This window comes from Mauremys reevesii, linkage group 4 (genome assembly GCF_016161935.1).
Source record: "Mauremys reevesii isolate NIE-2019 linkage group 4, ASM1616193v1, whole genome shotgun sequence".
Taxonomy (NCBI): Eukaryota; Metazoa; Chordata; order Testudines; family Geoemydidae; genus Mauremys; species Mauremys reevesii.
The window spans coordinates 101,200,961-101,219,827 of NC_052626.1; the positions used below are offsets into that span (position 1 = coordinate 101,200,961).

Sequence of the window (18,867 nt, forward strand, 5' to 3'; positions counted from 1 at the left end):
AAAAATAGCTAAATAATAATATTAATACATTCTTAAAAGATTATAGATAATGAACTATCCATTTTAGCTTTCTAGGGCAGGGGTGGGCAAACTTTTTGGCCTGAGGGCCACATTGGTTTTCTGAAATTATATGGAGGGCCGGTTAGGGGAGGCTGTGCCTCCCCAAACAGCTAGGCGTGGCCTGGCCCCCACCCCTATCCAACCCCCACTGCTTCTCGCCTTCTGATGCACCCCCCCCCCGGGATCCCTGCCACCTCCAACCCTCCCTGTCCCTGACTGCCCCTAGAACTCCTGCCCCGGACTGCCCCCCATCACCTCATTTAACCCCCCCCATTCCTGACTGCTCCCCCGGGACCTCTGCCCCCATTCAACCTCCTGTTCCCCGTCCTCTGACTGCCCTGCCCCCTGACCTCCACCCCAAACTCCCCTGCCCTCTATCCAACCCCTCCCCTCCAGCTCCCTTTCCCCTTACCGCACTGCCTGGAGCACCGGTGGCTGACGGCGCTACAGCCACGCTGCCCAGAGCACCAGGACAGGCCGCGGCTCTGCAAGAGCCCCACCGCCCAGAACATTGCACCAGCGGCGCAGCGAGCTGAGGCTGCAGGGGAGGGGGCGGAGCCAGCCTCCTGGGCCAGGAGCTCAGGGGCCGGGCAGGAAGGTCCCATGGGCCGGATGTGGCCTGCGGGCCGTAGTTTGCCCACCTATGTTCTAGGGGGTGTATAGTAGAGCTGATCAAAAAGAGGGGGAGCCCTTCCTGTGAAAATTTTTGAAGCTTTGCAAAATGTTAAAACAGAGAAAATGTTTGCAGAAATGGATTTTAAAAGAAAAATTCCATTTTGGGGAGCCTAAATGGATTTTTTTGGCTTCCTGGCCACCCTAAGGGAATGTTCTTATTGATTTCACTGACACTGAGAAGAGCCTTCCAGACCCACTGCCAAAGAGGCAGAGGGCCTGGCTGTTCTGTCTTCCCGCTAGCCACCCAACCTCTGGGAGCCAAAGAAAAAGTTATGTTTCCTGGAGCTTTAGAGGCAGGGAGTCCAAATACCCTTCTCTGTCCCTGGAGTTAGGTGGGAAAGTGGTGTTTGACAAAAACTTCATTGAATCTGTACTAGATTTAGCAAATCATTTTGTTCTATGAATCAGTATTTTCTAATGAAACATAGTTTGGAAAATTTTCAGTCACTTCTAGTATATAGTCTAAATTGTGTAAATCTAATAGGCTTTTTTTAGTAGCTGTGAATTCTAGCTTCTGTTCACCCTTCTAGCTCTTTCTACACCTTTAACAACAATGAATACTGATTGCCATACTTTTAAAGTATGTAGCAGTCATATCTGATACTTAGATTCTGCATCTTACTTACCATTTTTATGAGCTTTTCTAATCTGAGATAATGAGAAAAAACATTGTTTTCTTTCATATCAATATATCTCACTCAATCTATTTATAAAGAATGTTTTTTAAAACTACAGTATAGTTGTATGTCTTCTCTGTAGGACTAAACAAACACAAAGTTAAGAGAACATTCCTGCCCCCAAGATCTTACAATCTAGTGTAAAGCCTGATGGTAAATTAGTGATGTGGGAGCTGAAACTGGGACTGGCTCAACCCCTCTAATATATGGGAGGCTTTCAAATATCCGTTTAATGGGAACAACTTTTAATCCATGCTGAGCTGAACAAGATTCAGACTGGTGATCTACAGTTGAAAGGCTCTGTACCTCATTAACAGTGCCCCAAGGCATCCATTCTTCATAATCACTAACATTACACCACTTGAGAATGAAGCTTGCTTTCTGGAAAGATGTATTTATTGTTCTAACTTGTTTGTTTGTTTGTTTGAAATTACACAGGCAAAGTCTTCCACTCAGCACATGAGCAAAATCTCCCACATGTTGCTCTCAGTCTCAAAAAAACTGTCTGCTGCACCCTTCTCTTAAGAGGGGGCTCCCATTAACCAAAATATAAACACTAAAAATGCAACATCCAAATTCACTTGTAAATATCCTTTGCAATATAATTCTACTGTACAATAAAACAATTGTAATTCTCTATAATTACTCCAGTGTCCTTTACACTAACTTTTATACATATATGTATCTTTTTTTCACCTCCTCCTGGGCCATTAGAAGGATTTAAACCCACAAGCTTCAGATCCCCCGCACAGACCATCAGCTGTAGGAGAGGTGGTATAACTGGTGAGAGGCAAAGCATGCTACTGTCCTTTATGTGGAACAGCTCATACAGGTTGATGCAACAAACACATTGCCATTGGGTCTCACAAGTATTTGGGATAGAGTTTGCACACTTGGTGTCAGTTCTGTTGGTTTACTACTGTCTCAGAGTAGTCTTGCTGCACAGAGCCATGGTTTGTTCATGTTGGTTACAGAAGTATCTAATTTGATTTCGAAAGATTGTGTGGCAAAGTAGATCAGCCTTGGCTCTTTTATATAAGGCCTGGTCCACACTAGGACTTTAATTCGAATTTAGCAGCGTTAATTCGAATTAACCGTGCACCCGTCCACACCAGGAAGCCATTTAATTCGACATAGAGGGCTCTTTAGTTCGAATTCTGTACTCCTCCCTGACGAGGGGAGTAGCGCTAAATTCGACATGGCCATGTCGAAGTAGGCTAGGTGTGGACGGAAATCGACCTTAGTAGCTCCGGGAGCTATCCCACACTGCACCACTCTGTTGACGCTCTGGACAGCAGTCCGAGCTTGGATGTTCTGATCAGCCACACAGGAAAAGCCCCGGGAAAATTTGAATTCCTTTTTCTGTCTGGCCAGTTTGAATCTCATTTCCTGGTTGGACATCGGGGCGAGCTCAGCAGCACCGGCAACGATGCAGAGCTCTCCAGCAGAGGAGTCCAGGCAATCTCTGAATAGAAAGAGGGCCCCAGCATAGACTGACTGGGAAGTCTTGGATCTGCTTGGTGTGTGGGGCGAGGAGTCTGTGCTTTCGGAGCTGCGCTCCAAAAAACGGAATGCAAAGACCTACGAGAAGGTCTCCAAAGCCATGACAGACAGAGGATCTAGCTGGGATGCAACGCAGTGCTGCCTGAAAATCAAGGACCTGAGACAAGGCTACCAGAAGACCAAAGTGGCAAACGGACGCTCCGGAGCCTGCTACCACTGCCCCACCAGTGAACGTGGACTCTGACGATGGGATAGTGTCGACGGCCAGTTCCTTGGCGATGTTCGCGGACGGGGAAGATGAGGAAGGGTTTGTGGAGGACGAGGCAGGCGACAGCGCTTACAACGCTGGTTTCCCCGACAGCCAGGATCTCTACATCACCCTCACGGAGAGCCCCTATCAACCCTCCTCGGCCGTTAACCCGGACCCTGAATCAGGGGAAGGATCAGTCGGTAAGTGCTTTAAGCATGTAAACTTTTATTATTAATGGAACAGGAATCTGAACTATGTGAAAAGGAGGTATATATATATGGGGATAGAACAGAAATCCTCCTGGGAGATCTCCACGAAGCTCTCCTGGAGGTAATCGAAACGCCTCCGCAGGCGGTTCCTGGGGAGAGCTGCCTTATTGGGTGCTCCGTGGTAGCACACCTTTCCGCACCAGGCTTTCATGAGGTACTCAGGGAGCATTGCCTCCCCGAGCACGGCTGCATAGGTCCCTGGTTTGTGCCGGCTTTCACGCAGCATGCGCTCTCTATCTCCTTCAGTGACCGTCCTCAGGGTGATCTCGCTTGGAGACTCCTGCGTCTAATTAGGGGAATTACTGTAATGTTACGCCTGGTCCAAAGTATTTTTAAAAAATCTCCAGACAGACGGCGTAGTAGAGACTCAGCACGCTGCTGCGTGACAAGCGTAACGGAAAGCCAAAGAATCAAATGGATGCTCATGGAGGGAGGGGGGACTGAGGACGCAAGCTATCCCACAGTTCCTGCAGTCTCCGAAAAGCATTTGCATTCTTGGCTGATCTCCCAATACCTGTACGGTCAAACACATTGTCCGCAGCGGTTCAGGGCATAGCTCGTCAATGTACCCCCCTCCCCCACCCCCAGAAGGAAATGGAAAAAAAATTGTCTCTTGACTCTTTTAAATGTCACCCTATGTGTACTGAATGCTGCTGATAGACGCGATGCTGCGGCACTGTACTGTAGCATCCTCTCTCCCCCCCCCCCCCGCCTCATGGGTGGCTGATGGTGCAATAAGACTGATATCCGTCGTCATCATCATCAGCCTTGCTGTAGATGGTGTAGTGCAATACGACTGGTACCCGTCCTCATCATCAGCCCATAAGTAGACGGCCTGCTAACCATCTTCATCATAGCAACAGGGGGCTGAGCTCCATCAGCCCCCGCCCTTCATGTGTAAAGAAAAGATTCTGTACTGCCTGGACTGTCATAGCAGCAGGGTGCTGTTTTCCTCTCCCCCACACTGCTTAATGTCCTGTCTGGACAATCATAGCAGCTGGAGGCTGCCTTCCCCTCATTTCATTTCAGTAACAAGTCACTGTTTCTTATTCCTGCATTCTTTATTACTTCAGCACACAAATCAGGGGACACTGCAACGGTAGCCCAGGAAGGCTGGGGGAGGAGGGAAGCAACAGGTGGGGTTGTTGCAGGAGCACCCCATGTGAATGCCATGCAGCTCATCATTCCTGCATAATCTGACACAGAGCGGCTGTGCTCTCTGGTTCTCTGAAACACTGGATCTCTACTACACTAGCCCCATATTCTATACAGGAATTATTCTGTTTTTAGATACTCGGGGAGTCATTCCCAGTTTTGTCTTTTGCGCCCCCGGCTGATCTCGGCTAGGGGCACCTATGACAGCAGCAGAAGGTATAATGCAATACGGCTGGTAACCATCATCACCTTGCCAATTTACAATGGCATGGTAGATGATACAATATGGCTGATAACCATCCCTGCTGTCATGCAAAAGCAAATGAATGCTGCTGTGTAGCGCTGCTGAATCGCCTCTGTCCGCGGCATCTAGTACACATACGGTGACAAAAGGCAAAACAGGCTCCATGGTTGCCACGCTATGGCGTCTGCCAGGGTAATCCAGGGAAAACGGGCTCGAAATGATTGTCTGCCATTGCTTTCCCAGAGGAAGGAATGAGTGACTACATGTACCCAGAACCACCCGCGACAATGAAATTTGCACCATCAGGCACTGGGATCTCAGCCAGGAATTCCAAGGGTCGGGGGACACTGCGATGGGGTGGAACAGGGGCAGAGTTTATGCTTTCCGGATTGCCTGCATCAGGAGTGCGCACGAGATAGGTGCTGTGCATGCTCTTGTTCACAGACACAGACTAGACTGTGTTCATTGTTCGCAAAAATGTATCTTTGCAAGGAATTCACTCCCTTTTTCCCATCACACAGCTTCCACTGTCTCCAGACCTGCCACAGCATCCCCCTCACAGAGGCTGGCAAAGATTAGGTGGCGAAAGAAAAAGACACGGGACGAGATGTTCACTGAACTTATGGGCTGCTCCTGAGCCGAGGCGGACCAGCAGAGCCAGTGGAGGGAGACCCTCTCTCTGTACCAGTGCTCACACAGCGAACGGGAGGAGAGGTGGCGTGAGGAAGACAAGCAGGCGACTCAAACGCTGCTTGGACTAATGAGGGAGCAAACAGACACGCTCCGGCGCCTTGTGCATGTTCTGCAGGACCGCAGGCAGGAGGACAGAGCCCCCCTGCAGTGTATCTGCAACCGCCCTCCCCCGCCACAAAGTCCCATACCCCCCTCACCCAAAATAACCAGAAGGAGGGGCACCAGGGGGCGTTAAAACTGTCACTGCACTCCAGCAGAGTGCTCAAGTACCCAAAAGCTCTCATACCCTAAATTTTGAGAAGTCCTTCCCTTCCAGACTCACCCAAGCCCCAATCCCAGTTTCATCCCCTAACTGTCTAGTTAATTATTAAAAATACTTTGCTGTTAATTACTGTTTCCATCATGCTTTTTTAACAAAAGACTGTGTTTGAAGGGGGGGGTGGGGAAGGGGGTTGGTAATTGCATAGGACGGTCACCTTTACCAGGGTACAGACACGGGGGCAGGATCAGCAGCAGGTCACACACACAGTGCAGTCAGTAGGCACCCTGGTCGGTATGGGAGGTGGTTTCCAGGTTCTGTGTGGGTGGGGGGGATGTGACTTTGTAGCGGGGGAGGGCGGTTACAGATCTTATGCAGCGGTCCTTGTCCTGGACCGCAGAGTCACGCAGCAGAGGAATCTGTATCCATCCTCCTCCGCCACAAGGTCACATAGCCCCCGCACACAGAATCCCAAAAAGGAGGGATGGCAGGCTCCGTTGAAACAACCAGTCCGGCACTGCGGACTGCTCTAGGAGCAGGAGCTTGTCATTCCTCGAGTTCAGAGGCGGTCTTTACATCACCGCACACCGTACCCAGCACAGTCTGCGTCCCAGTTTCAACCCTTTAACGCAAAGTCATTAATAAAGAAACCTTTGTTAAGTAACAATGGAACATGTATTTTATTTTTACACGTGTGTTGGAAGTGGGGGAAACGGGGTGAACGGGGTATGTAACTGCAGAGGATAGTCAACAGTAACTGGGTAAAGAAACAGGGGCAGGTTCAGCTTCTCTGTAAAGAAACTGAATAGTCACAGGTCTCGCTGCTCGCTGGTACTTGAAGCGTTCCTTGTCGCTGTCCAAGGCACCTGTATAGGGCTTCATGAGCCAGGGCATTAGCGGGTAGGCTGGGTCCCCGAGGATCACTATAGGCATCTGCACATCCCCAACAGTTATTTTGTGGTCCGGGAAGAAACGACCTTCCTGCAGGTGTCTAAACAGACCACAGTTCCTGAAAACACACGCGTCGGAACCTTGCCTGGCCACCCGACGTTGATGTTGGTAAAACATCCCCTATGCTCCACCAGTGCTTGCAGCACCATTGAAAAGTAGCCCGATTTCTCAGCAGCTGACTGTGGAAGAGGTGGATGATAAGGTGCGAGGAGGTGAAAATGGCCATAACTGCAGCGGGCTCCATGCTCGCAGTGCTGTGGTGTCCGCGCTGTCACTGACCAGAAAAGTGCACGAACAGATTGCCCGCAGGCGCTTTTGGGGAGGGAGGGAGGGCATGATTGATGGTTCAATGATGACAGTTACCCAAAACCACCCTCGACACATTTTTTCCCCCAGCAGGCATTGGGGGCTCTACCCAGCATTCCAATGGGCAGCGGGGACTGTGGGAACTGTGGGATAGCTTCCCACAGTGCACCGCTTCCAAAGTCGACGCTGGCCCCGTTAGTGTGGAATCACAAAGTCGAATTAGTGTCCTTAGTGTGGATACACAAATTCGACTTCGTAAGGTCGATTCCACAAATTCGAATTAAGTTGAATCGAACTACTCTTGTAGTGTAGACATACCCTTAGAGAACTAGACTCTGTTCCAAGTTCTGGCTGAAGTGATCTTGTGCAAGCTCTGATTTACCTTACTTGTGAAATAGGTGAATGATAGTTACTTCCCACCATTGCAGTATGAGACCTTGGCTCATAATAAGGGTAGTGAAGAACACAGAAATATGAGCACCAGTCTAGAAGAGTTGGGGATTCTAGGCTTCCAGTTTAGCGCAGCTGCTTATAAGCTACAGAGCATTATGTTGAGGAATCTCCCCCCCCGGCCAACATTTTGTGACAGCCAGAATTTTTGCATCCTTGCAAAAGTTGGAAATGCTGAATCTTTCCTTCTTGAGAAGCTGTATTATGATGATTACATCACTTTACTGCACGCTAGCAACATCAAAATCTCTTCTGAATTACCTGTTTATGTAGAAACACATAATAACTGATTGACTGCAATGCATCCAAATATTTATACATTAATAAGCAATTAATTTTAACTATAAAATATTTTTAAACAACATTTACTCCAAAAACACAAGGATGGTTGTGAATCTTAATATAGAATGTGTTGTATAATGAACATTAATATAATTTTGAAAATACTAATGAAAAAGTTATTCCTGAATAACATTGTATTTTGATGCTTTCGTTTTTCCTAGATGCAGAGAGTGATATTGCCCCTGGTCGAGTCAGTTATATTTCTTCAAAGAGCTGCTCTATTGTTGATGACAACTATGGATGCATGGCATCAAACATTCCTGCCCTGGAGTTGATGGCTCTGTATGTAGCAGCTGCCATGCATGATTATGATCATCCAGGTCGTACAAATGCTTTTCTAGTTGCTACAAATGCACCTCAGGTAGGAAATATTTTACTGGAAAGCTAAAATTAAAATTCCAGCTTTCTGATGCATAAGAAAAATAATGAACATAGATTTTACTCTATAAATCTGCTACCTTTTGTGTAGGGGTTGGTTGCCACATTTCGTAAGACCATTCTTTTCACTTAATAGGTGAGCAAGAAAACTGCGCTGGGATTACCTTTATAACACCTTTTAACCTGAGAAATCCCAAAGTGGTGTGTGTGGGTGTGTATAAAATCATTTTCAAGTAACAAATTTGTAAACAATAAAATAAATGCAACTAAGCAAACAACCTGTTACATATAGGGTTGGCCTTTGGAACTTGTCAAGCCTATGATTATGGATATTCCAATTTTTTGAAACTTTCTAATGACAATTATCAGAGGGGTAGCCGTGTTAGTCTGGATCTGTAAAAGCAGCAAAGAGTCCTGTGGCACCTTATAGACTAACAGAAGTTTTGGAGCATGAGCTTTCGTGGGTGAATACCCACTTCGTCGGATGCATCCAAAACTTCTGTTAGTCTATAAGGTGCCACAGGACTCTTTGCTGCTTCTAATGACAGTGGTGCTCTTTGCCATTATTTCAAAACAAAACAGCCTAGTCTAGCCTTTTGTGTTGCATAGATAGTCTTTTAAACGTAAACTGATCAGTGAATTTGAAGTACAAACTGGGGAGATGCTAAAAGGAGAACATAACATGAGAGAGAACAAAGATGCCTTGACATCTGAGAATGGAGATGAATATGAGAAACTAAGGAAAGGAGATGCTGCTTTTTAAAGAAACTGAAATGCACAATAAAAGGAAAGAGATGAGAGAGTAATAAAACAAATAGGAGACAGGAATAATAAAAGGAAAAATAGTATTGTGGAAGAAAAAAGGGATGAAAAATGGAAGAAAGGAAAAAGGAAGAAACTTTTAAATTAGTTAATTATATTTATTTGTACCTCCTAAATTTTACTTTATTACCTTGACAGATGTCCTATAGATCTGTTAAGGAGGTGGGATCAGATTGTTCTTTTGAGTACTTACTTTGTCCAACAAGAAATTGGAGAAGAACATTTTGTTTTAGAAAGTAGTTTTTGTTCTAAATGTTTGGTTTTTGAAAGGTGAATGCATCCAAAAAATTATTCCCTTAATAACAATCAAATATCTCCTTATTTTTAACTGTGTTTCATGGAGATGAAAAAAACATGTTATACTACTTAGTTTGCTTTTGAACTATAAACAATACATTATATTTTGATTTATATATGAAGTGATTGTACTCTATGCCAATTTTGATTAAGTAACAAATTCTGTTTTCTGTTGTCTGTGTCAGTCCAAATGCCGGGGCATAGTTTTTCTTTGCCAGCACAGAGAGACAATACATTGTGTCTTTTTGCTGATGTCATTGCCTCTTATATTAAGAAACTTGATGTCTCCCAGGCTCAATTGTTTAAGTCTTGAACAGATCAAGAAAACAGTATTACAGTATTTGCCATCTAATTGGACAGACAATGAAAGAACATCAAATTTCATACTCTCACTTTTGGGATCTGGAGCGTATTAGCGTTTAGTGGTAGCCACAATTCACATGCAAGTCTCCTAATACTTTATGGCATATAGGTATATATAGGCCACACGTGTGTCAGATCGAGCATAGCTGATTCCCCCATGGAAAGGGAATGGGACAACTTCTTGTGGATGTTGATAGATATTTCTACAGTGGGGTCTTCCATCTTAGAAAATGTAGATATCCTTCAAGTCAGTTTAAGCAAAAAGAGAGTCTCCCAAGTACACTGTAGCAGTAGGGAATTTGGGATCCTGGCAAGAGAGTAGCCTCTCTTCCTCCAGAAGCTCCATAAAGTTATCTCAAGAGTGTATTTACCTCAGCTTCAGACTTTTCAGACACTCCCCCGTGTCTTCATCCTGCAGCCTGAACATAGTATGACTCAGTTTGTACCCAGGAGCTAGATTCTTGGAACAGATAATATTGTAAACTTTGGATAGGGATTTTAGGATGTTTTAAATTTTGAATTCTTCTTTGAGTGATTGTCTATATGTATTCCACTCTTGGTGTGCAGATGTAACCAACACACCTTCTGGGTGTGGTGTTCTGTCCTATATAGTGGCACTGAGATTACTTAGAGAGGTAAAATGAGTCTGCTCTACAGCCTTAGCTAATAGCCAGTTGGCTTTTAGCTCATGCGGTAGAGGCTCATGCACTAAGCTCCAGAGGTCCCAGGTCCCACCCGCCAGCGACCGGGGTCTGTTGGTGTTACACAGGCACCCTCTGAACTAGAGATCAGACCGTTTCGGCCAACAGTGCCCATTGGCTCACATCTTTGCCATAGCTTCCCTCACACACAGCCCTCTGCCTGAGTGCATAAAAGGATTGAGCAGGGCCAACCTCTCAGTTCCTTCCAACTGCCCTATGCTGAGAGCTGGAACAATTAGCAGCATCCCTACTCTATCTGCTTTTCATAGTGTAAATTTGTATATGGTTAAATTTTGTATTAGGTTAGAATTTGGATTAGGTTTCAGTTGGGTAATTTTTTACATTGCTTTTGGTTACCTGGCATACAGACTTCAATCTTCGTGACTGATCAGAAACCTCCTGATTTCGAATATAGTCCCTCATGTGACATTGTCATTCCTCTAAATTATGGCCATACTAAAAATGTTTGTTTTGTGTAGGATAGGGCATATTACAAGCAAATCCTCTATTTGTTGCTCATTTTCAAAATGAACACAAAAAGTGAGAAAGGAACATTCTTCCTCCTCCAAAATTGCACCAGCAGCTACTATGCTTCAGGTGTCTATCACTTGTACTCTTTCAGCAAAGGCTCTTCTCCAAAATAATCATCAGGCAAGGGTAGGATTCACTATCACTCCTTAAGGGAACATAAGAAGTGGTCATCTTCTCAGGAACCCTTCGAAGAAAAGGAGAGAAAAAGCTCCTTATCTGGTCTCTGCTAAGGGTAGTTCAAGGCATAAATATAGTCCCGTAAGGACCTGGGACCTAGAATCTGAGTCTGCGGTGGCCAGTATTCCCACAATGCCCCCCGAACACCCTGCAGAAGCACAGTCAGGGAGCACTGTGGAGAATAGGCACCATAGGAAGTATCATCCATAATACCCAGAATTACAGTACCCTGCAGCCCTCTGATTGGCCAAATGCCCCTACTTAACCCCAGGAGTTGTCCCAGGAAGTGTCTGGGAAACCACGCAGACCTTGGCCTGTTACTAAACTGGACTTTACCTCATGTCCTGATCTCTGGTCTCTGACTCCTGCCTGACTTCGACCCTGATTCTTGCCTCTTGATTCTAACCTGGTACTACCTCTGATATCCAGTCTCTGACACCAGCCTGTCTCGGACCCTGACTCTTGTTTACGGAATCTGGCCTTGCGATTCCTCTAACTCTGGCCTGGTGATTTCCATCCCTGGTGGGCAGACTTCAGCTCATCTGCGACCACTAAGTAAGACTGTCTACGCCCCAGTCCCTTACAGGTCCTTCAGCTGAGAACCTAAAGCAGATAGGTTTGCACCCTGCCCGTAAGCATCTCAGCATCATATTTAGTGAAGTTCGTCTTGGCACACTGACTTTGTTAGTACCACAAAGCTCTCTGAATTGGTGTCTTTTGTACTGACCATGTCAGCACCCAACTTTATGGCACCAGGGAATTTAATGGTGTCAGATTTCCCAGAGTCCCACACTAGCACAATCAGTCGTCATATTGCTGTCAGTACTGGGTCCACTAACAAGTCGGTACAAGGCATTTCTTCTACTCTACTGCTGAGGGATTCAGGAACAGACCACCTCGGGACTTCTGTTAAAATGTCTCCTCCTATGAAGAGGGGATTATTCTTTTTCTTCATCACCCTCAGGTGAATGTAAAGAGAGTTCTTCTTTGTACTCCCCAGCCTTTTTCACACCTGGTGGGGTTTCTAGGGCTCAGGCAGGAATAGGGAAGCCATATGGAGATACTCACATTGGTATACCGCTCTCTAGCCTCCCACGCAGTTTGCCTGTGATCCACACTGGTGGCCATACTGGGCTCCATAGGGCCCTCAAAATCTAAGAAGACATGTGTCATCTACACAGTCCAGAACAAAGTCGCTTTTTTCAGTAGAATCTACCAGACCTCATACAAATCAGTAGCCTCCTGTTTCTCCTGTCCAGCAGCTCCACTGTTCTGAGGAGGAATAGATTCATCGCACTGATGTGCCTCCTCCTGCAATATCATTGTATTCACCTGATCAGGCTGTAGCTTCATCTTCATCAACACCTCCATATGACTAAAGAACATTTCAGAAGCTTCCTAAGAGGTTGACTGAGGCATTTTGATCATAGAGGTTCCTGTCAAAGGAGGAATCCTGTCTGCACATAAATATATTGAAGCTCAGTGTGTTTCATCTGGCATGTGCTGCATTCTTATCTCTAATCCAGAGCGAGTCTATATAGGTAATAATTGGAGATATACCAATCTCCTAGAACTGGAAGGGACCTCAAAAGGTCATCAAGTCCAGCCCCCTGCCTTCACTAGCAGGACCAATTTTTGCCCCAGATCCCTAAGTGGCCTCCTCAAGGATTGAGCTCACAATCCTGGGTTTAGCAGGCCAATGCTCAAACCACTGAGCTATCCCTCCCCCCATCATGGCAGACAACACCATTATAGTGTTCTATATAAACAGGTGGAGCCAAATCATCTCCTCTACATCAGAAAGTGATCCAGCAATTGGAATATTGTCATTGCTGTTTATCTACCAGGACTAATGGATACCCTTGCAGATCAGATCAGCAGATATTTTTCTTCCAACCACGAATGGTTTATTAAGAACTCAATTATTCAACAGATTTTCCAGAAGAAGGGTCACCCAGTCATGTACTTGTTTACCAAAGAAATGGCTGTGGGGGGGGGGAAGGAGAAAGCAACATTTTTTTGATGACGAGGGAGTCAGAGTCAAGGATCTCTATCAGGTGCCTTCCTAATACCATGGTCTCAGGGCCTGATGTATGCTTACCCACCAATTTTTTTAAATACCATATATTCTGAGAAAACTCAAGCATGATGCAGCAATGTTGATATTAAAAGCACCAGATTGACCCAGATAATTCTGGTTCCCAGAGCTAGTGAGGCCGTTGATACAGACTTCAGTAATGTGTCCACTAGTCTCAGATTTGATCTCTGAAGATGATGGGAAGACCTTTCATCCAGACCCACGATTTCTGCACCTTGCAGCTTGGATGCTAACTGCTTAACTGATGTTAAGATGCCTGGCTCCAGATATGTCCAGAATATTTTGATATATAGTATGAAGGACTCCATTGTGGCTTACAGTGCCAAATAGAAACAATTCCCAATTTGGGCAAACAACGTTATGTCTCAGCCTTCCTAATGGACATTCCGTTCATTGTGGACGAGCTGTTCTCACTAAAATCATCTGGACTTTCTAATTGGTTCTATGAAAATTCATCTAGCAGGTATACCTCTCTATTGTCCTCAAATTCAAAATTGCACAGCATTTTCACACCCTATGGTGTCTAGGCTTTTGAAGGGGTTTGTGCATGTATTCCCTACAATTAGAGAACCCCCTCACCCTCAAATGGCATCTTAATGTGGTATTAACTGGGCTGATGGGGTCTCCCATTTTAATCATTAGCCATGCTTGTTACATCATCTTTCCATGAAAGCATAGTTTTTGGTGGCCATTATTTCTGCTTGTCGGGTGGAAGAAATTCAAGCTTTAATGGCAGGTCTACTATATACCATCTTTCATAGAGATAAGGTCTCTCTTGGGCCACATCCAAGATTCCTACGTAAAGTTGCTTCTGACTTCCATATTAATCAGAACATTCATTTACCTATTTTCTTTCCCAAACCTCACGCTAGTGATTCTGAAAGAAAATTTCATACTTTTTATTTAGATAGGAGTACTTGTGGCACCTTAAAGACTAACAAATTTATTTTAGCATGAGCTTTCGTGAGCTACAGCTCACTTCTTCGGATGCATAGAATGGAACACACAGACAGGAGATATTTATACATACAGAGAACATGACAAGGTGGAAGTATGCATAACAACAGGAAAAGTCTAATCAATTGAGATGAGCTATCATCAGCAGGAGGAAAAAAAACTTTTTTGAAGTGATAATTAAGATGGCCCATAGAAGGTGTGAGGAGAACTTAACATAGGGAAATAGATTCAATTAGTGTAATGACCCAACCATTCCCAGTCTCTGTTTAGGCCAGAGTTAATTGTATCTAATTTGCATATTAATTCGAGTTCAGCAGTTTCTCTTTGGAGTCTGTTTTTGAAGTTTTTTTGTTGCAAAATTGCCACCTTCAAGTCTGTCACTGAGTGGTTAGAGAGGTTGAAGTGTTCTCCCACTGGTTTTTGAATGTTATGATTCCTGATGTCAGATTTGTGTCCATTTATTCTCTACGAAAAAGAATAAATGGACACAAATCTGACATCAGGAATCATAACATTCAAAAACCAGTGGGAGAACACTTCAACCTCTCTAACCACTCAGTGACAGACTTGAAGGTGGCAATTTTGCAACAAAAAAACTTCAAAAACAGACTCCAAGAGAAACTGCTGAACTCGAATTAATATGCAAATTAGATACAATTAACTCTGGTCTAAACAGAGACTGGGAATGGTTGGGTCATTACACTAATTGAATCTATTTCCCTATGTTAAGTTCTCCTCACACCTTCTATGGGCCATCTTAATTATCACTTCAAAAAAGTTTTTTTTCTTCCTGCTGATGATAGCTCATCTCAATTGATTAGACTTTTCCTGTTGTTATGCATACTTCCACCTTGTCATGTTCTCTGTATGTATAAATATCTCCTGTCTGTGTGTTCCATTCTATGCATCCGAAGAAGTGAGCTGTAGCTCACGAAAGCTCATGCTAAAATAAATTTGTTAGTCTTTAAGGTGCCACAAGTACTCCTGTTCTTTTTGCGGATACAGACTAACACGGCTGGTACTCTGAAACCTTTATTTAGATAGAATCATTTAGTCTCTTCCAGGATATTTATAGCCTATGCTGAAAGGGTAAAGGGGAAATCAGTTTCTTCCTACAGAATTCATCAGACTGTGTTATCAAATAGTGAAGATTGGTCCCCCAGTAAGATAAAAGCTTACTCCACTAGAGCTCAAGATGGATCTGTAGTTTCCTTCAGAAATGTCCCAATCTCTGAAATTTGTAGAGCACCACCTCTGGTTCAATTCATACATTCATAAAACACTGTGTTATTGGGGAGGCTTTCAGAGCTGACATTTATTCTGGCAAAGCAATTCTTCAATTGTTGTTTGTCTTGGACTCTGATTATCTACCTCCTAGCATGTGTGCACTGGTTAGGAATCACTAAGAGTACAATACATATAGATAATCACTCAGAGAAAAAGCTGTTATTTACTTTGCAGTAGCTGGTGCTCTTCGAGGTGTGTCTGTGTGGATGTGGATTCCAGTTAGCAAAGGAGCTTGAGTGATAGTTGGTATTATTCCACCCTTTTATGCCCTTGAAGGAGTGGCATGTGCGGGGCAGCTGGGATGCAGTCATGGGCCAGTGGGTTCAAATATCTGGCATAGAGGATTGCATGCACACCAAGAGTTGGGACCCATTGTGCTAGGCACTATGCAAACAGAGGAACAGATAGTCCCTGCCCTGAAGAGATTACAGCCTAAACTCAGTTTTTATGAACATGAGAGTATCGTCTGAACAAGCCGCACTGGATGCAGCAAAGCTGCTGAAAGACATATGTAAAAAGCATTAAATAACCTAAGATTCACAAAAGAATGAATCAAAACTTGGCTTCTATTTCATTAAGCATGGACATCAGCTTGGGGTCATTTCCTAGGTAAAAGATAAGACACTATTATTTATTTAAGCTCTAAATCAGTGTCCATATACTCCTCCAAAATGTGAGATAATAGAAATGATGGTAAACTCAAGGTTGTCTAAGCTGTGTGAAAGAAATGGAAATCAACTGGAGAGATTAGTAGTAATTCAGTTTTGCTGTGATTGATGTCTTTTGATGGCTTTGTTTGAATATCACCAAGGGAAGAGTTCAGAAAAATGTCAGAAAACAGAGAAATCAGTGCAGCACAGTACATATGACAAAGCCTACATTACATAAAATTTCAGCTGGAGACAACATATACAAATATAATTGAACCTAGAATAGAATCTAGAGACTAAACAGAAGATATTTGAAGCTAATAAATGACATTCATTTGTTTTCAGGATATTAATTTAATTCAGAATATTTTCATTCAAAAGCTTAACATACATCTACATTGCACACCATTGGTGATGACATAGAGGATATGTGTAGTTTCATACCACAGCAAAAAGCGAGCTGCGTCCAGGTTGTGGTGCACATGGCAGTAAAAGGTTCTAGCAGGGAGGAGGCAGTGGGGAAAAAGGTTTGGAAGCTCCCCATTGCCAGAGCCCTTCCCTGCTGCTTCCCCCACAAAAGCCTATTTCTGCTGCCAGAGTCTTTCACTTCAGTGGGGAAAGGCAGCAGGACACTACACTGCTAAAAATAGCCATATAGATGGGGGTGCACTGTTTGGACATATAGAGCACCATGCAGAGTGCAATATATGTATCCTTAAAGTACAGGTTTTCACAAGATCCACCACTGACTGCATGTCACAAGTAGAGCACTGTGCTGCCATTTACAAATTAAGCTACTGCCTTTCTAATAGTTGATAAGCCACTGGCCAACAGACTGTTTAAAACTTTGTTTTTCCTTAACCCATTTAACTCCATTGACTGAACATGTTGAGGTAACAAAGTCTTTGTTGAAAACTCAGCATCCCACTTCAGTTAAGTTGTTAGAACTCAGTGCACTTGTTTGTGGGAACCTTTAGAGACCTTCAGCAAAACTGAGGAAACCTGACTTGATATGTTTGATATTTCCAAGATAAAAAACTTTTCAAGTCATCTTTGTACAATTTACAGAGGTAAATTATGGGGCAAGCCCAATTTTTAAAAAATTCCATTGTATATTACCTTATATCCTTTGCTAATTTAGTTCATATAAATGTGATTCAATTATAGAAACTTTACTCTGCGTGGTTTTGAGAGGATGATTCTTTGGTACATACAGCAGACTTTTCACATTGTTAAAATGAATTAATATGTCTAGTTGCTTTTCCATAGAGGGCTTTGGCTTTTTCTTGAACTTTCTTTATGTACATGTTATTAATTTAATTAGTTTGTGGATTGCTTACAGTTATGCTAGCTCCTGCATTCAAAATTGTAATATTGCCTGTTCAGAATTCGAGCACTACAAATAAAGCTTGTCTTGCCAGAATATTGATTTTTTCCCCCTCTGCTAAGCTTCAATTTTAATAATTGCTGGCTAGGGATTAAGCTAGAACATAAGCAGACTGTCCCATCATTTTTTACAAATGGTAGTCATTCTATAAGGAGGCACTGGAGAGGACTATTGTAAACTGGCCAATAATTCATTCAAAAAAGCCAATTAATCAAACTTTTCACATGAGTACACTTTTAAAGGTAAAATTTTAAAAAAAAATTAGTTAAAATGTAAAATCTAAATGAAAATATATTAAAAAAAACACTTTGCCTTGATGTATTAAGCTTTTGTACTGCATCTTCTTTCCCACCCTCCTCCACATCAGGCAGACATATTAGTTCATATTCACTGCAGCAACAAGTGGATTGACATGAAGCATATTTTATATTTATCTGTTTTTCTTAGTGATATTTTTAATCCTGTAGATATTACTGTAAAATGAAGACTGGTCTGATTATTTTTCCCTGTGCATGACTGCCTACAAAGAAGACTTTTGTTCGGTTCAGCCTTCAGAAATAGAATGCAACTTAGTATTTTAGTTACCGGACGTGTTAAACGAAAATGTCATTTTTTAGCCTTTACACTTTTCCTCTTTTTTGAATCTTAAATCACCTGTTTGTTTTTCATTTATTTGTAGGCTGTGCTCTACAATGACAGATCAGTCCTAGAAAACCATCATGCTGCTTCTGCATGGAATCTCTTTTTATCTCAACCAGAATACAACTTTCTACCTAATCTTGATCATGTGGAATTCAAACGGTTTCGTTTCTTAGTGATCGAAGCAATCCTCGCAACAGATCTCAAGAAACATTTTGATTTCCTTGCTGAATTTAATGCCAAGGTTTGTTACACAAGTTAATGCCTGCACTTAGCTGCTTATGAGATCATACTGCTATCAGCATTGTTGCTCAATGTTTATTGCTTTTAAAAGATTACATTTAAAGAACTTTGAACTGCAGATGTCAGCACACCAGTAGGAAGACCTAGTTAAAGCATGTGCTACACAGAGGGTACTTACAACCTTTTAAAAAAAATCAAACTGTTGAACATACCTTAAAGTACTAGTATAGAATTCTACTCTGACACTTAATATTTCCCATTTTTATATTTCCTTTATCAGTAGAAACCTTCAAAACTGTTATGCATTAATGTTTTAGTTTTTAAGAATCAGAATATCCTCTGCATGCATTTAATACCCATTACAATCTCTCTGTTTTGCACATAAACATCCTAAATTAGCATTCAAACATGAAATAAAGTGTCCATTTTCTAGATTTCAACTATAGATTGCCATTAGATTAAGAAAAGAATGAAACCAGTTCAGTGGATATATATGAACATCA

General features: G+C 43.2%; 1 protein-coding gene across 2 annotated transcripts in view; it reads left to right on the forward strand.

The window, feature by feature from the left end:
* Window positions 1-18,867, forward strand: part of PDE3B (phosphodiesterase 3B) — a 271,481-nt gene that overhangs the window by 237,994 nt on the left and 14,620 nt on the right. For both annotated transcript variants that reach the window (XM_039535240.1, XM_039535241.1), the window contains exons 12-13: window positions 7,996-8,195; window positions 18,162-18,365. In XM_039535240.1, coding sequence (XP_039391174.1) covers window positions 7,996-8,195; window positions 18,162-18,365 — 404 coding nt within the window. The remainder of the gene's footprint in view (window positions 1-7,995; window positions 8,196-18,161; window positions 18,366-18,867) is intronic.